Here is a 26,272-nt window from a genome sequence, read left to right as displayed (position 1 = left end):
ATATTTTAGATTCTACATATAAGTGATATCATGGGGTATTTGTCTTTCTCTTTCTGACTTACTTCATTTACTATGAAAATCTCTAGGTCCATCCATACTGCTGCAAATTACATTATTTCATTCTTTTTTATGGCTGAGTAATATTGCATTGTGTATATGTACCACCTCTTCTTTACCCATTCATCTGTTGATGGACATTTAGGTTGTTTCCATGCCTTGGCTATTGTGAATACTGCTGCTATGAACAGGGGGGGTGCATGTATCTTTTTAAAAATTAATTAATTAATTAATTAATTAATTTGGCTGCTTTGGGTCTTCGTTGCTGTGCACAGGCTTTCTCTAGTTGCAGCAAGCAGGGGTTACTCTTCGTTGCGGCGCGCGGGCTTCTCATTGTGGTGGTTTCTGTTGTTGCGGAGCATGGGCTCTAGGCAGGCGGGCTTCAGTAGTTGTGTCACATGGGCTCAGTAGTTGTGGCTCGTGGCCTCTAGCGCGCAGGCTCAGTAGTTGTGGTGCACAGGCTTAGTTGCTCTGCAGCATGTGGAATCTTCCCGGACCAGGGCTAGAACCTGTGTCCCCTGCATCGGCAGGTGGATTCTTAACCACTGCGCTACCAGGGAAGCCTTGCATGTATCTTTTTGAATTATAGTTTTGTCTGGATATATGCCCAGGAATGGGATTGCTGGATCATATGACAACTCTATTTTAAGTTTTTTGAGGAGTCTCCTTACTGTTTTCCATAGTGGCTGCTGCCCCAGTTTACATTCCCACCAACAATGTAGGTGGGTTCCCTTTTCTCCAGCATTTATTATTTGTAGATTTTTTAATGATGGCCATTCTGATCAGTGAGGTGGTACCTCATCGTAGTTTTGATTTGCAGTCCTCTAATAATTAGCTATATTGAGCATCTTTTCATGTGCTTTTTGGCCATCTGTATGTCTTCTTTGGAGAAATATCTATTTAGTGCTTCTGCCCATTTTTTGATTGGGTTGTTTCGTTTTTTGTTTTTGAGTTGTATGAGCTGTTTGTATGTTTTGGAAATTAAGCCCTTGTCAGTCATTCATTTTGTTTATGGTTTCCCTTGCTATACAAAAGCTTGTAAGTTTGATTAGGTCCCATTTGTTTATTTTTGCTTTTATTTCTATTGCCTTGGGAGACTGACCTCAGAAAACATTGGTATGATTTCTGTCAGAGAATGTTTTGCCTATGTTCTCTTCTAGGAGTTTTATGGTGTCATGTCTTATATTAAGCCTTTAATCCATTTTGAGTTTATTTTTGTGTATGGTGTCAGGGTGTGTTCTAACTTCGTTGATTTACATGTGGCTGTCCAACTTTTCCAACACCACTTGCTGAAGTGACTGTCTTTTTTGCCATTGTATATTCTTGCCTCCTTTGTTGAAGATTAATTGACTGTAGGTGTGCGGGTTTATTTCTGGGCTGTCTATTCTGTTCCATTCCATATGTCTGTTTCTGTGCCAATAATCACGCTGTTTTCATTACTGCAGCTTTGTAGTATTGTCTGACGTCTGGGAGGGTTATGCCTCTTGCTTTGTTCTTTTCCTCAGGATTGCTTTGGCAATTCTGGGTCTTTTATGGTTCTATATAAATTTCAGGATTATTTGTTCTAGTTCTGTGAAAAAAGTCATGGGTAATTTGATAGGGATCACGTTAAATCTATAGATTGCTTTGGGTAGTATGGCCATTTTAACAGTATTAATTCTTCCTGTCTAAGAGCATGGGATATCTTTCCATTTCTTTGGATCATCTTCAGTTTCCTTTATTAATGTTTTATAGTTCTCAGTCTCTTACCTCCTTTCTCAGGTTTATTCCTACGTACAGTAAGTCCCCTGCATATGAACAAGCTGTGTTCTGAGAGCATGTTCATAAATCCAATTTGTTCATAAGTCCAACAAAGTTAGCCTAAGTACCCAACTAACACAATCGGCTATATAGTACTATACTGTAATAGGTTTATAATACTTTTCACACAAATAATACATAACAAACAAACACAAAAAACAAAGAAAACATTTTTAATCTTACAGTACAGTACCTGGAAAAGTACAGTAGTACAGTAAAACAGCTGGCATACAGGGGCTGGCATCGAGTGAGCAGGCAAGAAGAGTTACTGACTGGAGGAGGGAGAGGAGGTGGGAGATGGTAGAGCTGAAGGATCATCAGCAATAGGAGATGGTGGGCAAGCTGCAATTTCACTCATGCCTGACGTTGATGGCACAGGTTCTGGTTCCTTGCTGGATTCAATTCTATCTACCCACTTTAAAAAATGATCCAGTGATACTGTACTGCTGTACTCTATACAGTACTGTACAGTAAAGTACACAAAAGCACAACCAGTTGTAGAAGATGCACACACGTGACAGTATATGCCAGACACATGAACTAACTTACGTGATTGGACATGCGAATGCACATTCTCATCTTTGAAAGTTCGCAACTTGAAGGTTCGTATGTAGGGGACTTACTGTATTTTATTTTTTTGGATGCGATTTTAAAAAGGATTTTTTTTTTACATTCCCATCCTGATATTTCATTGTTAGTGTAAAGAAATGCAACCAGTTTCTGTATGTTAATCTTGTATCCTGCCACCTTGCTGAATTCGTTTATCAGTTCTAGTAGTTTCTGAGTGGAATCCTCAGGGTTTTCTATATAAAGTATCATGTCATCTGCATATAATGACAATTTTACCTCTTTCCTTCCAATCTGGATACCTTTTATTTCTTTTTCTTGTCTGATTCCTGTGCCTAGGACTTCCAATACTATGTTGAATAGAAGTGATGAGAGTGGGCATCTTTGTCTTCTTCTGGATTTTAGCAGGAATGCTTTCAGCTTTTCACCATTGAGTATTATATTGGCTGTGACATCTCACAGCTTTTGATGTTAATTTTTATTTTCATTTAGCTCAAAATGTTTTTAAATTTCTCTTGATATTTCTTCTTTGACTCATGTATTATTAAGAAGTATGTAGCTTAATTTCCAAGTATTTTTGGATTTTTCCAGCTGTCTTTCTGTTAATTGAGTTATGAGAATAAAAATCCTTGCCTTGTTTCTGATCTTACGGAGAAAGTATTCCATCTTTCACCATTAAGTATAATGGGGTTTTTGCTTTTATTTTTTTAAACAAGTTTTTATTTTTTTAAACCACTTTTTTTGTATGATTAACATATAAAAAGCTGTACGTATTTAATATATACAAAAATGTAGTGTTAGTGTAGGTTTTTATAGGGTGCCCTTTATCAGATTGAGGAAGTTCTCTTGTATTCCTAGTTTGTTTATAGATTTTTATCATGAATGGATATTGGATTTTGTCAAGTGCTTTTGCTGCATCAATTTACATTATGTGATTTTCCTTCTTTCGACTGTTAATATGGTATATTACATTGCTTGATTTTCAAATATTAAATCAACCTTGCATTCCTCCAATAAACCCCACGTGGACATGGTGTATTATTCTTTTCATATATTGTATGGAAGTCATACATATTTCTTTTCTTCTTTTTAAAAAATTTTAATATTTTATTACTTAACAAAAAATGTTAGGTTGATAAAGCATGTTATTAATTAATGAAGCTATATGAATGAATCTATTTTTAGTCTTGGCAGCCCTGAAAGAAAAGTGTTTTTGAGTTAATTAGCAACATCATAATGCAAGAGTTAATACTAATTTGAAATAACAAAGGGGAAGGAAGCAGCAGCATGGAAAGGCTGAATGTGAAAACCCAAATGCTAAAAGATACCTGTAAAAGAAAAGGAGGAGAAGAGAATGAATATTTTGGTGAAGTTTTTTTTTTTTTTTATAAATGAGGTGTCATTTTCTGTTTTAAAGATAATCTATTTTTAAATAATTTCAAACTTACATAAAAGCTGTCAGAACTGTACAGTTAACTCCTATGTCCCTATTCATCCACATTCCCCAGTTGTTAATATTTCACAGCATTTGTGAAGCACGTTTTGATACTTCTATAATAGCATCTATAACTTATACTAACAATTGATTCCCTAACTACTCTTGCATTGTATGCCAGGCAATATGTTAGCCACTTTACTTATCTCATGTAATTTTTACAGTCACCCTCCAAGGTATCCAGTATTACCCCTGTGTCACAGGTGAGACTGCTGAGGCTTAGAAAAGTTCAGTCAGTATCCCCAAGGCTTCAGTGGCTAAGTAGAGGTTTCAGACCCAACTCTAAAGCCTGTGCTTGTTCCAATATCCATACCATAGACACAATTCTAAATTCAGGGAATTAAAGGTACATGTGACTAACACTACTTGGTGATCTGACCTTTCCCTCACCCATCTTTTCTATTTCAGGACCCCTCTTTTCACTGAATGCTGAGGAAATCGTGGAGGAAATAGGGAATATGTGGAGGACGATATATAAATTGACCAAGACCTTAGCTGACTTGCCTGCACCCAGGCGCTTAGCAGAGAATGTGAAAATCAAGATTGATAAATTCAAGCAGCACATCCCTATCCTCAGCATTTCCTGCAACCCAGGGATGAAAGACCGGCACTGGCAGCAGGTCCCTGTCACTGCCCCCCCGCCCCAGTCAGGCCAGCCCATCCCTGGTCCTGGTAGCCCTCTGGAAGGCAGGGACCATTAATGGGTCAAGCTTCTTCTTTCTAAAAGGAGAATCTACTTGAGGCCAAGAGAGTAGTAAAGGGGGTGATAGCCTTTTGAAGAAAGGGAATAACTTCCTGCCTCTCCACATAAACAGGCCGATCCTTTTCTTTGGGGACCCCATTGCTGGTGGTTGAGTATTTTTCCAGCCAGTGGCCACAAAGGCTCTCCTAATCTGCTTTCCTAAGCAAATGGCTGTTCAGCATCCTAAAAGGTGATTAGGGTGTTGAATTACAATGGGAGGGGCCTGGATTTGTTCCTTATCCTAGGCTACACAAAAGAGAAAGTCACATTTATCCGTGGGGGCTCCTAACAATGCCAGATGATTCCTACTTCAGCTTCCTCAACCAGCAGGCTATGTTCAGAAGTAATTTTGCACTCTTTTTTCAGCCCTTTGAGTCTATAAATGAGAATAATAAATATTCTCCCTAAAAATGATGGGATTTTTATAAGCAACCAAGTGTGAGGGTGATAAATGTAGTATGAATACTAAACAGAAGAAAGAAAACTCACTGTGTTTCTAAAATAATTGTCACATTCAAGAGCTAGCAATGGCCTTGAAACATCTTCTACCAGGGAATTGCTCTGTGTGGAGGTGAAGAAGAGACTGGCTCTCCGTAGGCAAATTCCTCTCTGACTGGGCCTGAAATTCCCTCTCCAGGAACCATGCACAAGACTGAGGACATTGTCTCTAGAAGGACTCAGTCTGAGAGCATAACCATTAGGAGTATTTTGATCTCCCTGGGACAACAGAGATCTTGATATGTGAGAGATTCAAGATCTTTTCCGTAGAGAGGAGCTGCTTTCAATTTTCCAGAAAGCCTTGAAATTCAAGACTTAAGCAAAGATGTAAAGAAGGCAGAGCAAAGGTCATCTGGAAGACTTTGGGTCTTGAGCTGCCCCAGCAGAGGGATCTGCACAGCGGCAGCTGCCCTCGCTTGGTACTCATAGGGTGCCTCTCCCTGCGGATCTAGCCTGACTAGAGCTTTGACCGTTTAGAGAGTTAGGTAGACAGGTGCCCACCAGCAGTGCTAGGTCTCTCCATGAGATGACATTATCGAAAGTGCCCTCATCAATGGCATTTAGACGGTGCTCTAGGGGTGCTCAGAAAGCCATCCCCTCCATCTGGTGCTCCCCCTGTGATGACAGTATTCTCACACATGGGCACTTTAAAAATCCCAACCATTCCTAGACATTAATAATTCTCATTTATAGGCCACTTAGATGGACAGATTGGGGTAAAAAATTCCCTGGAATTAAAATAATAATAACAATAATAACTAAAGTGTATTGAGTACCAACTTTGTACTGGGTACTGTTATATACTTTATGCGGATTCTCTCATTTCATCCTCCAACAACCCTTTGAAGTAGGGACAATAAATTGTCACGTGGCCAGTGAGGGGTGGGGAAGAGAATTGGAATCTGGGTCTTTTTGACTCAGCCTTGATGTGTGAAAAGAGGGCAAGAAATATCAGGTCAGAGAGAGGGAGTGGACAGTAGGGGGCAGTGAGCTATAGATAAGAATGAAATATTCTATATTCTACTTACTATAGGCGAGAGGTAAGGTGGCTCCTGAGTAAAGAGCACCTACAGTGGGATCTCAATGGGCTAAACAGTAGAAGATAAGCACAGAAAGGACAAAGGCCACAAGATACCCTCAGGGTTGCCCCCACTCAGAGCCCATTTCTGCCTGTAGGTCACACAACAAGCCAGCCCAGTGATAGCCCCAGGCTTGGGGAAGCATTCTCAGTTCTAATGCCTAACTCAGGAGATCCCTGTGCACAGAGTTGGCTCTGGCAGGGGGCTCTGTAGGCTAAACCACCTGTAGCTCTCAAGGCTACAAGATGGATCTTCTGGGGTCATGAGGTGGTTGTATTGAGATTTCTGACCATTTCCCAGAACTTAAGCAGGAAAGGCTAGTCTCCGTATTTGAGACATAGACTTTATTGCTACTGTGGTTTAAAACAGGATGGAACAAGGTAACACTGCACTGATATGTACCAAAGCTGGCCTTCTAGGACACTGCTGCCCAGTGGAAATAAACTATGAACATATGTATAATTTTAAAGTTTCTAGTAGCCACATTTTTTAAAGTATAAACAAGGTGAAATAAATTGTATGAAGAGATTTAACCAAACATATCTAAATCATTATCAGTTCAATAAGTAATCAGTATAAAAATGTTAATGTGATCTTTTACATTACAGTTTTCATACTAAGTCTTCGAAATATGGTGTGCTTTTACCTACAGCACATTTTGATACGGACTAGATGCATTTCAAGTTCTCAGTAGCTACAAGGGGTTAGTGGCTACATATTGGACAGCATAACTTCAGTTTCTTAGAATTAGAAAACCAGATGCCTGTTAATCTCTATAATTAACAAAAGCAATTTAAAAAATAAAACTACAGATCTCTGAGTCCTTCCATAGGCCAAGTATTTACTATGTCAAGTGCTTTACACAGTTATGTCATTTAATCCTAGAGATAGCCACTGTGTTGTTCTAAGCCATACTTGCAGGTATTAGAGAATAAATGAGAGCCCTGGGCCACCAGGAATAATTGTGTAGTTATGCTCTAGGGAATGCTATTTTTGTGCACTACAGTGGGAATTGTACTTTCTAGAGTTATGCAGTATATAATATGCACAATTATACATAGAAGACCTGCAGGAAACACTAGCATATGATGGATGAGAGCTTTGGAGTCAGAATCAGATGCAAGTCCCAATTCTGCAATGGCTATTATGGTCTATTAGCTAGATGATCATAAACTTAATTTCTTTGTCTTAGTTTCCTTGTATGTAAAACGGGAGTAATAATATACCAGTACCTTCCTCACCATGTTGGGAGAATGAAATAAGTATATAAAGCTCTTAAAACCAGCCTACCACATAATAAGCCCTCAATAAATGTTAATTATTTTATTATTTCCATTACCTCGGTGGTCCTCCAGGTGACCTCAGAACCCAGATTGGAATCTGTTTGAATTAGCTGGTTCACTCATGCTTTCACTCCACAAGTGCTTATTGATGCCTACTGCATATCAGGCCCCAGGGACACAGGGCTGAATAAGACAGAACATGATGTGACTTTCATGTCTCTTCCTGCTCTGACATTCTTTAGTCCTGCTGGAGCTGGACAGAGAAAAAACTGGGCAGTAGGTGAGGTTTTTTACAGAGCCTCATTCCCGTTAACCCCTGTGCTCTTCTTGAGCACACATAACCCTCGTACTGCGCGGATCTCTCAGTCCCTGAGAAAAATGTTCAAAGCCATCAGAGACTTCATCAAAGACCTTTCACAGGGATATTTGCACTTAAAAGATAAGGTTGGGGTAATATTTACACCAAAGGAATGGGCACAGGTGCTAACATTTCCAACAAGTTAGCACACTGGGTTGGAAAGGAAGATTTTGGTGGGGGAGTCCTTCCTCCTTCCCAACATCCTCAGATCACAGGATTTGGGAATCTGCCTGTCCCATTTACTCGTGACTTCCTCCTTTTATTCAGCAAATGCTTACAGCAGCTTCTGTCATGGACCAGGTTTTGCACTCAACCCTGGGAGCACAAAAACAAACCAGACCTGGTTGTGAGCCTGTAAGGTGCCCACAAGTTTGCATTATGCCAATTCCTGGTGGGAGAACAACCCCCAGCAAACCAGACACAACGCAGGGTGGGCCCTAGGCCACCACCCAAAACCTTAGACCTTCGCTGTCCAATTCAGTAGCCACTAGCTACACGTAGCTATTTAAATATAAATTAAGTAAAATTAAATAAAATTTGAAAATCAGTTCCTCAGTCACACTAGCCACCTTTCCAGTGCTCAACAGCTGAATGTGACTGGTGGCTCCTGCACAAGACAGCACAGATAGAGAACATTTCAATCATCACAGAAAGTCTACTGGACAACACTACCTTGGACAATACACACTTGTTTTTCTCTTTGCAGATTAGTGAGATTGTCGGCTATGAAATAAAGCCCACTGAAACGACTTGCCTCTCAAATATGCTGGAATTTGGATTTGGCAAATTCATTGAAAAGTAAGGCTTCTCCCTTCAGAAAGTTTTTTCGTCAAAGTATCTATAAATTCTCACTGTTGTATGACTGAATGCCTCATAGCAGGCTGCTTTTCTCATTCTGGTTTAGAGTAAACTCTACTTCAGCTGACTAGCTGCTGGTGAAGCTTTCATTTCCAGCTGCAGAGTTGATGTCAGATTATGACTAGAAAATTGAGTCAGAGATTTTATTTCAAAAAGAAATTTTTTAAAATAGTTCTCTGAACCTGAGCTCCAAGCCCAGCTCTCAGTGACTTTGGGCAAAACCATTTCAACGTTCTGGGCCTCAGTTTCTTCCTCTTTAAACAAACAACAGCAACAAAGAGGAGTGGCTCTCTGAGCTCTAAAATTTCATGAAATATGGTCAAATGAGAGATCTCTTCACTTGCTTTCTCTCCTTCTCCAAATGCCGCTGGAGTTCATATGTGAGAATTTGAACTATTTGAACTGCTGTTTTTAGGACCAGAGATTCTCAGGACCCTGTTTGTTTTTCCACACTTCCTTCAGGGTGATGCGTGGGGAGATGTGTTGCTAAGACCAGAGACCCTGTTAGGCAACTGGGTTTGGTTCTCACTCAACACATGAGGTTCTCAGACTGTGACCCCAGACCAGAGGCATCAGCATCACCTGGGAACTTGTTAGAAATGCACATTCTCAGGCCCTACCCCGATCTGCTGAATCAGAAATTCGGGGGATTGAAAGCTGAAATCTGGGTTTAAACAAATCCTCCGTATCAGCGCTATCCCGTGCAGGAGCCACTAGCCACGTGTGGCTACTCAGCCTTTGAAATGTAGCTATTCTGAATTTGATGTGCTGAATGTGTAAAATATAGGCTGGATTTCAAAGACTTATTAAGGGGGGAAAAAAAGCAAAATATCTAATTATTTTAAATATTGATTGTATGTTGAAATGATAATATTTTGGATTTATTGAGTTAAGTAAAATAGTTTCTTTTTACTTGTGTTAAATTGGCTGCCAGAAACTTTGAAATGACATATGCGGCTCAGGTTATATTTCGAATAGACAGCACTGCCCTAGGCGATAATGATGCCTGCTAGAGTTTGAAAGCCCTTCCTTTATACTGGGGCAGAGCAAGCACCTAATCTAAGGTCCTTCCGGGCCCCCAAATCTGTCTGCTACCTGAATACTCTGATGACCCCCAATACCACTACTCCTGTCCCTCTTTAAGGAGCAGGCCTACAGACACAGGCTTTTATTTTATTTTTTTAAATTTTTATTGGAGTATAGCTGATTTACAATGTTGTGTTACTTTCTGCTGTACAGCAAAGTGAATCAGTTATACATATACATGTATCCACAATTTTTTAGATTCTGTATAGGCCATTACAGAATATTGAGTAAAGTTTCCTGTGCTATACAGTAGGTCCTTATTAGTTATCTATTTTATATATAGTAGTGTGTATATGTCAATCCCAATATCCCAATTTATCCCTCCCCCTTTCCCCCCTGGTAACCATAAGGTTGTTTTCTACATCTGTGACTCTATTTCTGTTTTGTTAGTAAGTTCATTTGTACCATTTTTTAAAATTCCACATATAAGTGATATCATACAAGACACATGCATTTGTACCAGGTTTATGTTATTTTATTAAAGGGCCTCAATTTCCCCAATAAGATGTTCCCAAGAAATACCAGCTCTAGAACACTTTTGCTGCACTGAGCATTTTATATGAATTAACCAACTTATCCATCACAACACCCTAATATTCTAGCTAATTTTATTCACATTTTACAGATGAGAAAATAAATTGATTAGAGAGATTAAGCAAATATCCAAAGGTCACAAGAACCAAGACCCGAGCCCAGGCTAGCTGACTTCAGAGCCTTAACCATTACCCTTTACTGCCTGAAAAGATAAACCCATCAAAGGAGACAGAGACTGAGCAGATACACAGCACACTGCCATGCTTCATGCCAATGTGCTCAGCTGTGACAAATCTAGAAGTGGTGATGCCTTGGCCAAGTTGTTTACCTCTATGTGCCCCGTCTCCTTATCTGTAAAATGGAAATAATAATAGTAGCTAGGTGATTGGAGTTATTGTGAGGATTATAAGATAAGGCATGTAACCTGAACTGATTTAACGTCTAAGATCTCAGCTACTACCTATTAGTGAAGTGTGATGTTCCTTGTATCCCACTATCCCATAGTTAAGGCAGTTTTATCACAGCTCACCGTTAGTGAGCATCTTGAGTACATTTGGATAAGGTCAACTCGATATACTTCATAGGCTCCCAACCTCATTAATTCCTCCCCTGTGCAATTATTTACATAATTATAAGTCGTAAGGCACATTACAAGCATTTTATCTTATTTAATTTTACCAACAATGCTTGATATGAGCAGATGGGGACTGAAAGCCTGTCAAGTGACTTGGTCATGGCCACACCGCCAGCCTGTTTGTCTCATACTCATCTGGATTGGCACCTGCCTTTATTATTCTCTATATGCACGCTCAGTTTGGTTGTCTCCCAAGAAGGCCACATTTAGAATGAAGACCATGCTGCTGAGGTGTTGATCAGTCATTGTCTGGCATTATCCGTGCCTCTTCTACCTCCCTACACGAGGCTAGATAAGGGTTTTCAGCTCTACTTAGTTGCGCTGTTTGGCTGACCACATGTGAGCAATTCTTTTGCTCCTCTGACAGAGAGGAGAAGGCACATAGTAGGGGAGGAAGAAACACCAGATTAGGAGTCAGAGGAACTGGTTCTGGCACTCCCCAGCTGTGTGTGTGGCTTTGGACCTGTCACTTGCTTCCTCTGGGCTTCAGTTTCCTGACGTGTAAGTAAAGACCAGATGGTCGAGGATACAATGAAAGACAGTGCTGAGGCAGAAAGAATAATCCCTCCTTTTCCCTCCAAAACCTTTGCTTCCCAATTTTTTAACCACGCCTGCATTTAGTACCCAGCTCTCCTGTGGAAACAAGAAAAAAGGAATTTATCTTCCCCTTCTCTCCCTCCCTCCCCCTTTCTATAGAGGGGCTGTAGATGGATGGACCCAGTGCATCAGGAAAATAGCAGGTGTTTTTTTAAAAGGTAGGGACAGGGAGTGGGAAAAAAGCCATCATATAAATTAATAGAAGGTCTAAGACCTGAATAAGAAGTCAATAATGATTCTGAAGTAAATAGGAATAATAAGGAGTAAATGAAAAGGGAAGAAGGAAGTCTTGTTTAAATGGCCTTAAAACAGTTGTCCTCAACTGGGGGTATCCACCCCCAGGGGATACTTGGCAACATCTGGAGACATTTTTGGTTGGCACGACTGGCAAGAGGTGGGGACTGGGGTAATCAGCTACTGGCATCGAGTGGATTAAGGCCAAGGATGCTGCTATGCATCCTGCAGTGCACAGGACAGCCCCCCACACCAAAGAATTATCCAACCTGTATTAGTTTTCTAGGGCTGCTATAACAAACACCATAGGCTTAAGCAACAGAAACTTATTTTCTCACAATTCTGGAGGTTGGAAGTCCAAGGTCAAGGTTTTCAGGGGGTTGATTTCTTCTGAGGCCTCTCTCCTTGACTTGCAGATGGCTGCCTTCTCCCTGTGTCCTCACATGGTCTTCCCTGTGTGCGTATCTGTGTCTTAATCTCCTCTTCTTATAAGGACACCAGTTATATTGGATTAGGACCCACCCTAATGACCTCATTTTAGCTTAACTACCTCTTTAAAGACCCTACGTCCAAATAGGGTACCTCACATTCTGAGGTACTGCTGGTTAGGAATTAAACATGATTTTTGGAGGGATACAATTCAGCGCATAACACAGCTCAAAAAGTCACTAGTGCCAAGTGTAAAGAAACCCTCCAAAACACTGGAGATAGCTGGTAAATATTAGAGTAGGATGGTAAACATTTTAGTAAAATTAAAGGCTTTTTAAATTTCTCTAATGGCTGAGCTGAAATTCCTCCTTTGATGTGTTTTGAGGCCTCCTCCGTTGATGTTACTGTCGCTGTGTTCTCTCTTTAGACTGGAGCCCATTGGTGCAGCTGCCAGTAAGGAATACTCTCTGGAGAAAAACTTGGAGAAAATGAAGTTAGACTGGGTTAACATGACGTTCAACTTCGTGAAGTACAGGGACACGGTGAGTCTCAGTCCAACTGTTTGGCCCCCTGAGAGCAGCCCATTTATTCTGTAGTAAATTACAGAAGGGATTCGTTTCAGAACCGCAACAGAACTCAAAGAAGAAGGATCTCTAACTAATCTGTTTTAGAATTTTTTATTGAGATATAATTGACATATAACATTGTGTAAGTTTACAGTGTACAGTGTGTTGATGTAATAATTTTACATATTGCAGTATGATTACCACCCTAGCTAACACCTCTATCACCTCACATAATTATCCTTCCTTTTTTGTGGTAGGATAATTAAGGTCTAGTCTCTTAGCAGCGTTGAAGTTTTTAATACAGTATTGTTGTCTATAATCACTATGCTGTTGTATCAGATTGTTTCCTCCTGTCCGCCTTCCTGTGCCAGTCAGCCTTCCTCCCAGACACCATGGAGGGATGCATTTTCAAATGAGAAAGGCCTTTTGATTCAGAGCAACAAGCTTTCTGTTGAAAAGGAGCTGAGCAAGCCTCCTGAATTAGCATCTCCCTGGGAGCGCACCCCAGGTCCCTCAGAAGTATACCTGAGGTAGACAATACTTAGCACTTCTCCAGTGTTATTATATTAAGTGCAGGAATCACCTGAGAATCTTTCTAAAGTGCAGGTTCTGATTCAACAGGTTTTGGCTGGGGCCTGAGGTTCTGCAGTTCCAACAAGCTCCCAGATAATACTGAAGCTGTGGTCTCTGTACCACATTTTGAAGAGCAAAGCTGTAGACTTTCTTGTCACTGGCACTTGTAGAAAACATAAGTTCACAGAGTGCCTGTGGAGGTGCATAAACCTGAAGGGTTTGCTCAGCCATCTCCGGGGTCTGGCTTGCTCTTGGGATGGGCCATGGGTAGGAGGACTTGCTGCTTGGGTGAGCTGTAAATCATGGAGGCAACAGGCAGAAACTCACATACTGCAGGCTGTCAGCTCTTAAACCAGTGCATTTCAACCCTGGTACACTTCTGGTCACTCAGTTCCAATGTGCGTGTGTTTGGGGTGGGTGGCTGGAGTTCCCACACCACCATGCAATTCTCTGACACCAGCTGGGTGCCTTCCAATTCCACTCAACTCTGACACTATCTACCTGGAGATGGCATCAGATCCCACAGGGTAAGGGTTCAGTCCTACAAGACTGCAAACCCCCTCACTCCCCCATTCAGATGCCAGTCTCAAGCCCAGGGTATCACCTGTGCTTCTGACCGACCAGCTATAGATTGGAGGTCCCAACGACACCCTCCTTGGGTTCAGTTAATTTGTTAGAACTCAGAGAAGCAGTTTACTTACTAGATCACTGGATTGTTATAAAAGGATATAGGACCCAGAAACAGCCAGATGGAATGCCTATGGGGAAGTGGTGTGAGGCTTCCATGCTGTCTCTGAGCATGCCACTCTCACCAAATCTCTACGTGTTCACCAACTCAGAAGCTCTCTGAACTCTCTCCTTTTGTGTTTTTATAGAGGCTTCATTACTTTGGCATAATTGATTAAATCATTGGCCACTGGTGATTGAACTCAATCTCTATCCCTGTTCCCCTCCCAGGAGGTCAGGATGGTAGAACTAAAAGTTTCAACCCTCTAATCACAGGGTTGGCTCTCCTGGCAACCAGCCCCCAACCTTAGGTGTGGTCCAAAAAGCCACCTCAATAACAAAATAAAAGATGCCTTTATTGCTCTCATCCCTTAGGAAATTCCAAGGGTTTTAGGAGCTGTGCCGGCAACAAAGACCAAATATGTTTCTTATTATAAATCACAATATCACTCTGGCCTGAGCATCTGTATTTTTAAGGCACCCCTGGTTTTTCTAAAGTGCAGTGTGGATTGAGAACTAAAACCCTAAATGCTCCCATACTCCTCCCTCCCCCAGGCTGCATGTTATCCTTTTGTGACTTCTTTTCCTTTTTGTCTTGATGCCTTGATTTCACTTGACTAAGAACTGTAGACAAGCCAGTGGGAGGGAGGAGAACTGGGGGCCTCTCCCAGCAAGACCAGGTGACCATGTGTCCCAGCAACTTGGTGTTACAGGATCTGATTGGATTAGATACTGCTAGAGGCTGTGGGGCTGAGGTGAAGAGTTAAGTTGGGGAACCTGATAACAGACCAGTTACATCTGGCCAGTCTTCAGAGTTTTTGACTGAAGTAGCTATAGACAAGGGTCAACAGCAAAATGGGAATCGAGGTACCACTTCATTAATAGCTGGACACCCCTCAGTGCAGAGCTGCTGGTAAAAGGTGGATGAGAGAATATATCCTCACTCCAAATTAACCACCCAGATGTAGGTTTGAAAGAAGTGAAAACAGAGCAAGAAAGACCAGACCTACCACAAAGGGACAGACCCTTATCAGCTTTCTTGCCACAAGGCCCAGGAGGAAAAGTCCATCTACAGGGGCTAACCTTTAAGGCACAGTAACCCTAACTACCAGTAAAATACGGCCAAATAATTATTTAGTCAGAGGTTCCCAAACTTTCTTGGTTCACAGTGCTGTTGGTATCTGAGTACTTTTTAAATGGTTCCCTTCCCTAGTCCAAAAGAAATACTTAACAGCTTTGTTTATGAAGTAATTGGGTTCAAACAACTTAAGTATTTGTGTCCCATCAACTGAACAAAGGTCTGGGAAAAAGTGCGTATAAATTAAAAGAAAAACATTTGTATTTTGTTTTAAAATAACCACAGTTATTTGCTGTGAGTTTGCTGCAGTGCCCTGGGGCACACGGTTTGGGAACCAAAGGTCTAGACCTAACCAGATTAGCAGTTGATTCTACCTGAGGGAGAGCCGGGAAAACAAGTGAACAGAAAAGCAGGAACACAGGGAAGGGGACAGAACTCTTCCTCTTCTAAACAGATGCTAGTTGCAGGTCTAGGCTTGGACCGTGTTTGATTTCTGCAAAGGAGGTAAAAAAAGTCTTTAAGAATATTTTCAAGGAAGAAAATAGAAACTTCCACCTCCTACAAGACATAGTGTCCCACAAGGGTGGAGATCTGAGCTGTGAGGACTTTGAGGATCAGCATAAAAATCTGTGGGGGAGAGGTCTTGCGATTTTGACGGGGTGGTCATTTTTATTCACAGGATACAAGCATCTTGTGTGCAGTTGATGACATTCAACTGCTACTTGATGATCACGTGATAAAGACCCAGACCATGTGTGGCTCTCCATTTGTCAAACCAATAGAAGCAGAATGCCGGGTAAGAGGAAATGAGGTTGAATGTTTTGTGATGGCCCGTTAGCTCCGGGTTTCTTGGAGGAGCAAGAAGGTTTTTTTTTTTTGTTTTTTTTTCTGGCTGTGTGGCATGAGGGATCTTAGGTCCCTGACCAGGGATCCAGCCCGTGCCCCCTGCAGCGGAAGAGCGGAGTGTTAACCACTGGACCACCAGGGAAGTCCCGGAAGAAGGTTTTTAAGTCCAATTAACAAAGAAACTCACTTTCTCTTGATTAGAAAAAAAAAAAAAAAAAAGACTGAAAGCAATAACCATCCAAGTAAGCCTTTATAACAGTCTGCCAGACAGCTTTTGCGACAGTCTGCTGAAAGAGAAGATGAGACTATTTGAATGCACCAAACAAAAATACATTTGGAAAGTATCTTATGGGCTATAGTAATCTAGAATGTAAATAACACGAGGTTTGGCCTCCTTTGCTCTTTGTTTGTAGAAGTGGGATAGGCTAAGGACACAAACTTGAGCCAGACTGCCTGGGTTCAAATTCTGACTCTGCCCCTTATCAGTTGTATGACCTTGGACAAGTTACTTGAATTAGTTGTATGTCAGTTTCTGCACCTGTGAAGTGAGCTTTGTAATAATATCTCCCTCATAAATCTCTTGGATTAAATTGGTTTCACATACATAAAGCACTCAGACCATCACTTGTCACAGAGTAAGCCTTATAAATATTATTGTTGTTGTTATTGTTATTATTATGATTATTCCACTAGGAAAAGAACTCTATGAGGGCAAGGACTCATTTTTTTCTCTCATTGCTGTATCCACTTTGCCTAGAAGAGTGACCAGGACATAGCAGGCACTCAATACGTATTTGTGGAACAAGTGAATGAGTGAATGCGTCAATTTGTCGGTGGGTCTGTGATGCAGAGTGGCATGTTAATGACTCAGATATGAAATGCTAAATTTGCAGAACTGGGAAGAAAAGCTAGTTCGCGTGCAGGAAATTTTGGATGCCTGGTTAAAATGCCAAGCCACCTGGCTATACCTGGAACCAATCTTCAGTTCAGAGGACATCATAGCCCAGATGCCAGAAGAGGGCAGGAAATTTGCCATCATTGATAGTTACTGGAAATCACTCATGTCCCAAGCCGTGAGTTTTTACTACCTAGCACATCTCACCATCAGGAATGTGGGATGCCGTACAGATGTTCCTCATTGTGCAATGCAGCCATGTCCCTTGAAACCTATTAGTAAACTGGATTTTTGCAAATTCAATATCTTTATAAAATTTTTCTAATTTCAAAAGTTATTTGTTATTAAAAATTCAAACATGGAAATAGGAAATATAAAAAGTAGACGCCTTTTGAGATCCCACCTTTGTAGAGGTAACTATTAGCAGTTTGGATAATTTAGCTCTCATTCCTAACGAGGTATAAGATTTTATTTGTTACACAATAATGCAATAAAGCTTTTATAGATCGAGAATAATTTTAGAATTCAGATAATTCTCTGTATTCAGTTACTCAGTTGTTTAACAAATGTTCAAAGTGCCAGCACAGACTAGTATAGAATGTCGTGGTCTGAATTCCACAATCCCAGAAGTTAAAATATAATTGGCTTTGTTGGTTTCAGGTGCCCAACCCCAGCCCAGTCAACCATGGCCAGAGGAAGAGGGTCATGTTATATGAGCAGTCAACCTTGTGGGATTAGGAGATGATTAGGGTAGGAGGGTCATTAGTTGATGGGCTGGTCGCACACTCATTACAATAACTAGTCTCAGAATCTGGGAATCCCATGATGATTATCACCTTTTTTTATGGAACCTAGGTAAAAGATACCAGGGTTCTGATAGCAGCAGACCAACCACGGATGGCTGAGAGGCTTCAAGAAGCCAACCTTCTGTTGGAGGACATCCAGAAGGGGCTGAATGATTACTTGGAGAAGAAGAGACTATTTTTCCCCAGGTATCCAGTATCGTTCTCTTGCTTAAAGTTGCCCTCTTGACACATATATAGGTAGAATTACATTTTTTCATACTGAGAGTTAGCTTCTACTCATCTATTCCATATTCTTTCTAGGTTTTCCATTCCCCAAAAGACAGCTCTCAGGGGTAAGGCATGTCTTCATGGTCACTATTTAGAGTGAGGTTGAATGGACACCAATGGAACCAGCATGGTCAAATACCCAATTAGAGGGGTATAGTACTCAAGAGCCTGGACTTTGGAGTTAAACAGACCTCAGTTGAGTCCTTAGCCACACGTGGCTATCCAGTGCTTGAAATGTGGCTAGTGTAACTTAGAAAGCAAATTTTTAACCTATTTAATATTAATTTTTAAAATGTAAATAGTCACATTTGGCTAATTGCTTCAGTGTTGGACAACACAAATATAGCACAAATAGTGGAAAGAACCTCGATTTGGAAGCACAAAACTTAGTAAGAGGAGACCTCTGAAATTTGGGCTTCTAGTCCTATACCCACTACTGTTATTCCTAATAAAAATATGAATAATAGCCAACACCCATACAGCATTTACCATATGCCAGGTCACCACTTTAAGTGCTTACATGAATTATCTGATTTAACCCTTACAATAATCCTATGAGGTTGCTAACATTATTTTTACCCCCATTTTACGAATGAGAAAACAAACAGTAACTTGCCAAAAAGCACAAGACTGGTAAAAGAACAAGCTAGAATTCAAATTCAGGTAGTCTGCATAAGACACTCAGTTATTTAAATTATCTGAGCTTCATTTTCTCCATAAGTTAATTAAACACATACACAAAGTATCTCAATATTTCTTTGTGCATTTTTATGGAATAAAATTAAACAGTCTCAACAAACACTTTGAAAATGTTATTGATAGTCACATATTTTAAATTAATTTTAGCTTGAAAATACAGTGCTAAATAATGATTTTAGTTTTCAATTATACAGATATATTAATTATTACTCTTACGGCCATTGGCCTTATTCTTTATCTTACATGATGAATCCATAGAGGTCAGCTATTTGAATTTCACTTGGGAGTGGGAGAAATTGACATCCTCATTAGATATTGGTTAGTCAACCAGCCAACAAATAATTATTGAGCTATTCCTACCCATTCAATGCTGCAGTTATAGTGTATTAATTTGCTTTGCTGCATAACAAGCCACCCCAAAACTTAGAAGCTTAAAATAACAGCTATTTTACTTAGCTCACAATTCTGTGGGTTGGAAGATTGGGCTGAGCTCAGCTGGGTAGTTCTTCTGGTCTCATCAGGGCTCACTCAAGTGACTACAGTCAACTGGCAGTCAGTGGCCTCAGTCACTTGTCTGGTGGTTAGCTTCCTGTTGGCCAGGGCAGTGAGGATAATTGGGCCACGTGTCTTTTATCCTCCAGAAGGCTAGCCTGGGTTTATTCACATGGTGGTGGTTGTAGGGTTCCCAAGAGCAGCAATAGTGGAAGCTTCAAGGCCTCTTGATGTTTAAGCTTGGAACTAGTACAAATTCATGTTTGCCACAGTCTATTGGCCAAAGCAGGACACAGACCCAGCCAAGGTTCAAGAGATGTGAAAACAAACTCCACCTCTTAAAGAGAGAAGCTGCAAATATTGTGGTCTTTTTGTAATCCACCAAATACAGTGAAAACCATCATCATATGATCCCTCCATTATGGAACTTAAAACCTAGTGGTTACAGTAGAGGTTTGTCCCTTGAACATTTTCTGAAGGTTTGTTGTTGCTTAGGGTATAAGCAAGAGAATGAAGCTATCTTATTACCTCTAATATAAAACATGATAAAGCCCTCTGCACATGAATAGGCTCATTATTAACATGCACTTCTTACTTCCCACCTGTAACATTTTTCTGGAGATAAGGAAAGAAAGGGAAGTCTTTTCTCCTCCTACCCAGCAGTTCTCAACACTGACTGCACATTAGAATCGCCTGGGATTTTTAAAAATACAAATTCCCAGACCCAATCCCAGATCAGTTATATTATAATCTCTGGGAAGTGGAACCTTGGCATTGGAAATTTTTTTATAAGCTCTGCAGATGATTCTAAAGTGCAGCCAAGGTTAAGAACCACTGCTCTATCCAGGTTTCTTTCACCTGGTAGCAACCGCTCTCTCCCAGCCATATAAAATCCACATATACCAGCTTTCTTCCTTTCTTTTGCTAAGTCAAAACCATCTCCACCCTCTATGCCCTAGATGAAAAATGGTGAAGAGAAGTGGGCCTTAGATAAGACTCTAGAAGTAGCTGGCGTTCACGGGAGTGTCATCTACCTGTTGGGGAGTATCACCTTGTTGGAAAAAGAAGCTCTTAGAAGAGATTCCAGTAGCCATCTTCCTTTGCTTTGCAATAGGTTCTTCTTCCTATCAAATGATGAGCTGCTGGAGATCTTGTCAGAGACAAAGGACCCCCTCCGAGTTCAACCACACTTGAAGAAGTGCTTTGAAGGGATTGCCAAGCTGGAGTTTACAGACAGTCTGGAGATTGTGGGCATGATCAGCTCAGAAAAAGAAATCGTTCCATTCAAACAGAAAATCTCCCCAGCTCAAGCCAAAGTAACTCCACTTACCCATTTTTGGTTCTTATCGTCATAACAGAGCGAAACAGAGAGAGGCAGATTGTATGTTGGTTAAGCATTTGGACTCTGGTTCCAGACTGCCTGGGTGTGGAACACTTAGATTACACAACTTAATGACGGGGTGCCTTTGGGGAACTAATCTTTCTGAGTCTGCTTGCTCATCTCTAAGATGGAGATTATACTGCAATTCCCATGGCATCCTAAACTTGTGGAAGGATTTCAACCAAACTTGATGTGGAGGCAGCAGCAGGAATCAGATCCAAACAACTAATGCTGTTTAAATCCCCATGAGCAGAGCCCAGTTTAAAGAGATCTGGTCAGATGGGGCAGGTGTTTTTAAAGGTCAATAATATTTCATGGAATTAATGCCATTTAACTCAGATTTTTCATACATGTGCTCTTATCAAATGAGTAAAATGTAAGTTACTTCCACTCTTGCTGAACATGACAGCACCCCAGCGTAGAAATAGACAAGCACTCTTTCCTTGCTGTTTTTTGCCACCCACACATTTAAGTTGCAACAACCAGGGATCATACCTTAAAACCAGACACCAGCTAGCTCACAAGCACCTGAGATCAGCAGGTACAGTTTCCTGAAATTCTAACACTGAATAATATGCTGCACATTCAAATTACCTGCAGAGCTTTAAAAAAATCCAGATGCCCTGCTTGCATCTCATACCAATTAAATCAGAATGTCTGGGAGTGGGAGCAGGCATCCATAATTTTTAAAGATCTCCAGATGATTCAGTGCACAGCCAAGTTTGGGGACCACTGGAATAATGTGAGAATTAGAACTGTTCAATTAGAAATGAGCAATTTATTTTATGAACTTGTCGACTAATTAAAAATGCACAACCTAAACGTTAAGAGTTGTGTTTTATTCAGTGGACATTCTTAGGACTTCAAGCTGGAGAGGCAGCATCTCAAGTAACCCTGAGAAAACTGCTTGGAGGAGGCAAGGAGGGGAGATATATAGGAGTTTTGCAACAAAGGGCAGGTAGTCTGAACTTCAAAATATTATTGTTAATTTAAGAAAACCAGATACCTCAAGTTAAGGAATTTAGTGCTTTTCTATGGATGGGAAAATGCAAAAGTCTAGGCTCATTGAAATCATTTTTTTGATATGCACGTCAGCTATCTGGGGCCAGTATCCTGTGTTTTCTCACCCTGAGTTCCCCCAGGGCTCACCAGCTCCCTTTGGGAGGTGGTGGCTGCAGTCACTGATGGCTGCAGCATCTTTTGATTACTGATATGGCAGAGGCAATATTTTATTTCTCAAACTGAAGTGTAAATCTGTCATTTGTCTCCTGAGAGAGACATAAATAACGTTATTTACAGTTGTCTTCCAGAATATGATATGAAAGAAGTGCATGTTAAAAACTCCCTATTGCCCCTTTTTTGAGACATACACTTCTTAGAATACAGTAAATAAGTGTAAAACCAATAGTTAAAGAATACTGGCTTGAAGGTGTGCAAACCTTTGGCCTCCCTCCAGCCCTGTCCAGAGAGAAAGCTGGCTTCTGCCCATGGTCCCTCCCTCCAGGCTTGGCTAACTGTCACTGCCTCTCTGTCTGTCTCAACCCACAGGGCATGGTGGAAAGATGGCTCCAGCAGGTGGAACAGATGATGCTTGCCAGTATGCAGGAAGTTATTAGACTTGGGATTGAAGCGTATGTCCAGGTAAATGAGAATTGGGGTACACATGCCAGGGTGTTGGTACACCAACAAGAACTTTGGGGACAAGGTTAAATGGAAGCCTGTCTTCTGCTAAAACCCACCCCTCTCCTGCTGAGTAACACCTGACCCCTCTGTGCCTCTTTCTCCTTTCCCTGTAAATCCTGGGGCAATGTATATATTTCTGAATATAAAACGTTTGCAGTTAGAAGCAGCTGACACTAGCATAGCCTGTGAGCCAGAACCCTTTGTTTGCTGTGGGCCAGGCCTTTCTGTGAAAATAATTGATGGCAAGTGGTTTATTTAGAGCCCCTTCCCAATTAAGCATCCCCTCCCCCAGGCTTTTATTAACATTACACATGCCCTGAAGGGCACAACTCATTAAGCTCCCAAAGCTTTAGGTGACCTGTATAACAGAAGGCCTAAGGGAAAAGAACCTGTTGCAATTACTCTTTAGCCAGCTCCTCACAAGGTTAATGTTGTCAGACTAGATATTTGGTCTCCTCTACTTTAGGTGCTTCTCACTTTGGGGCCCCCACCCCTATCCCCAGGACTTTTTCCATCAAAAAAAGGGGTATTCAATTAACACCTTCCCACCAAAGTACCAAGGACTGACCCTGCTGCCCCTCTCAGTAGTATTTGCCTTGTAAATGAAAGACCCGTCCTTTGTCCCATGACATATTACAAATCAAAAATTAGGTTAAAGAAAAACGGCTACCTGTATGAAGTTATTTCACGCAATTGCATCTGTAGCCAGACACAGCAAACTTTTTCTGTAAAGGACCAGATAGTAAATGTTTTCAGCTCTGCAGGCAATATACACCAGGCACAACTATTTATCCTTGCCTTTCTAATACAAAAGCAGCCTTGGATGATGGGTTCAACAGTGGGCATGGCTGTATTACAATATAACTTTATTTACAAAAACAGATATGGCCATATTTGGCCCTCAGGCTATAATTTCCCTATCTATAGTTAAAAAAAAGTTAGGGCGGTCATGGCTAAGAAAATCGTGGGGCAGTACTGCAATGTTATATAGCTATCAAAAGGAGTAGTTATATAAATAATTTCTGAACAACACCTTGATTATAACTATGTAAAATCCCTGGATGGGAGCATTAAAGAAAAAAAGAAAGAAAGGAGTTGTTGACTGAAAAAAAAATGCGCAACATGAGAGTTGTGAGTTAAGTTTTATTTGGGGCAAAATGAGGACTATAGACTGGGAGACAGCATTTCAGATATCTCTCAGAAAATGCTCCAAAGAAGTAGGGGGGAAGGTCAGTATATATGTGATTTTGGTGAAGGGGAAGTACATGCAATCATCACATATTTTTTGCAGAAGTTTTCTTCTAGTCTCGTGAAGGTTGCTGCTAGCCACGAGGAGCAGATGTCACCATGAAGGGTTTTAATGCTTTTCTAGATATGAGGAGATACAAGAATTGGGCTCATAAAATGGTTTCCTGAAAATATCTAATTATCTGAAGACCTGTTCTGCCAGTTTTTCCCAGAGCACAGAGTGCCTCATTCCTGATCTCCACCCTGAACTCCTTGCAGGGGGTGTTGAAGGTCAGCAGCTGCAGCAGGTCATAACTTAATCCTTGTAGAGGTAGATGGCAAGTGACAACTTATAGGCGACAGAGTTAATGAAATTGTTGGTGATGATCCTTTTCTTTTTCATAAAATTCAGGGAGGAAGACATAAATCAGTAATCCCAGAAATGTCAAGCCTTGTAGCCCCTGAGGTTGGGGATGAATTTTGTTTTTGTTGAGGGGGTAAGATGGTGGTGGATGTTTTTAGGAAGTCAGTTTAAATCACACAAGATGAACTGACCCTACAATGTGCCCCACTGCACTTTCCCAGGTCCCTCGTAATCACTGGGTCTTGCAGTGGCCTGGCCAGGTGGTTATCTGTGTCTCCTCCATCTTTTGGACCCAGGAGGTTTCCCAAGCCCTGGTTGAAAAGACCCTACCGGTAAGTGAGCCTGTCATGAAGCTCGTAGAGGAGATTTGAGCTTGATTATGATTTGAATGACATATAATTAGAGTAGCCATTTTTCTAAACAAAAAAATAAACAGCCCCATGGTGTCACAGAAGGCAGGGTTCTCTTCAGGACAGAGATTTGGGAATTAGGGCTGTCCTGGAGTTCTGTATAAGAACTCTCACATTTCTTCCCAGATGGAAATTCTAGGCCGCAGTATCCTAAGTTTCATCAGCCTTTGCTTCCAAGTGTCAACCTGGCAGAATTTCTACCAACAGAGACTGCTCATCTTCTTCCTGGGCCAAGAAGCCACCTGGTCCTGTTTTCCTCTCCTCTTCCTCCACCATATCCCTTCTTACCACCTCCAGTCCAACACTAACCCACCTCCAGCTTTTCCTTCAGCTTTCTCTTGAGACCAAGAATGCTCAGGTCCTGCTTATCTTCAGATCCAGACACACATATTTCCAGCTAACTCTGCCACTGATGCCTGTACTTGAGAGTTCAAGACCTGGATGGATTTGAGTTCAAATTCTGACACCTCCACCTGTTAGATATGTGACCATGGTCAAGTTACGTAACCTGAACCTCAGTCTCCTTGTCTATAAAATGGAAGGAATTGTAGCACCACACCTTACTACTGTGAAGGGTTAAATGAGATGCTAGTAAATTATTCAGTACTTAGATCCTAGGCTATAAACCCCACAGAGCAGGGGGCATGTCTTCTTCGCTCACTATTATATCTCAGGGGGTTATTGCAGTGTCAAGCACATAGTAGTTGCTCAATAAATATTTTCTGACTGAATACATGGTAACTCCATTCCCAACGTTTTTACCATGGTATAATTTCCCATGATTATCTCATCAGAATTCCTGTTATTCCCCTATATACAATATGATTGTCTGTGGCTAGAATATATTTTAATTTACTATATTTTGCTTTATACATTAAAATTAGAACATCAGTATTTGACCAAGTTTCACTTTTTACAGATTTCTTGTTGATAATTCCTAAAAGATGTGTTGCACTTTACACGTGCAAACTGCTTTCACGTACATCATTTCAAACCTCAGAAACACTAAAAAATTCTGACTTTTGTGACTGTATCTCTGTGCCCCAGTTTTCCTACCTGTAAAAGAGGAGAGTGCTTCCCATCACACACTCAAGCCCTGGAGTACAATGAATGCTGAATGATGTGCCTTGGCATCCTAAAGGTGTTGGTACAGAATTGCTATCCATCCATCCATCTACCCATTGTTCATTTAACAAATATTTGTTTGACTTTGCAACTGGGACTTTGCTGCTAGGCAAAGGGAATTAGAGGTGAATGAGACAGTCATGGTCCCTGTCCTCATGGATTTACAGTCTAGTGGGGGGAGATAAAAAGGCTCTTTTATAGAACTATGATACTGAAAGTACAGGGATCCAGAAAGCATGGGAAGGAAGCAGAAAAGTAAGAGAGGGGAAGATTTCCCAGAAAAACAGTGTCTAAGAGGAGACATAAAATATGAATAGGGAGTAGCCAAGCAAAGAACAGGAGAAAGAGCACTCCCGAGAGAGAGAGGAGAGAGAGAGAGGAGAGAGAGACCAGAATGTGCAAAAGTCCGACAATGAAAAGTACGGTGCATTCCAGCAACTGAAGGCAGTTTGGTCCAGAATTGCTGTGGAATGCATGTGGTTAAGAGAGATGCAGGGGGCAGTTCCATCACCAACGGCTTTATAGACACACCAAGGGTGATGGGGACACATCAAAAAGGCTTTTTTTTTTTTTTTTTTTTGCTATGTGCTATGGATATTATAATTAATAACAATAACAACCACCACTATTCACTGGGTGCTTTATTCACACCAGACATTGTGCCAAGTGCTTTACATACACTATCTTATTTAATCCTCAAAACCACTTGAAGAATAGCTATAATTATCGGGATTTGACAGATCAGGAGACTGAGACTCAGAGCGTTAAAATCATTTGCCAAAGAAGACCATAACAAGAAAGTGGGGAAAATGAGATGAGCCTAGGGTGGTCTCACTTATTTTTAATTCTTTTTTTTTTTTCAGTTTTTATTTATTTATTTATT

The 26,272-nt window shown here is 40.9% G+C and overlaps 1 protein-coding gene across 2 annotated transcripts in view; it reads left to right on the top strand.

The window, feature by feature from the left end:
• Nucleotides 1-26,272, top strand: part of DNAH3 (dynein axonemal heavy chain 3) — a 208,920-nt gene that overhangs the window by 64,521 nt on the left and 118,127 nt on the right. The window contains exons 20-28 of one of the 2 annotated variants that reach the window (XM_068524531.1): nt 4,328-4,539; nt 8,586-8,677; nt 12,679-12,793; nt 15,874-15,990; nt 16,934-17,113; nt 17,791-17,927; nt 20,314-20,515; nt 22,129-22,221; nt 24,076-24,186. In XM_068524531.1, the coding sequence (XP_068380632.1) occupies nt 4,328-4,539; nt 8,586-8,677; nt 12,679-12,793; nt 15,874-15,990; nt 16,934-17,113; nt 17,791-17,927; nt 20,314-20,515; nt 22,129-22,221; nt 24,076-24,186 (1,259 nt within the window). Of the gene's footprint in view, nt 1-4,327; nt 4,540-8,585; nt 8,678-12,678; nt 12,794-15,873; nt 15,991-16,933; nt 17,114-17,790; nt 17,928-20,313; nt 20,516-22,128; nt 22,222-24,075; nt 24,187-26,272 lie in introns of those variants that run through there. The other variant, XM_068524530.1, reaches the window with a different exon arrangement.

Source organism: Eschrichtius robustus, chromosome 16 (assembly GCF_028021215.1).
Source record: "Eschrichtius robustus isolate mEscRob2 chromosome 16, mEscRob2.pri, whole genome shotgun sequence".
Classification (NCBI taxonomy): Eukaryota; Metazoa; Chordata; class Mammalia; order Artiodactyla; family Eschrichtiidae; genus Eschrichtius; species Eschrichtius robustus.
This window is presented reverse-complemented; position numbering and strand designations above follow the sequence as displayed.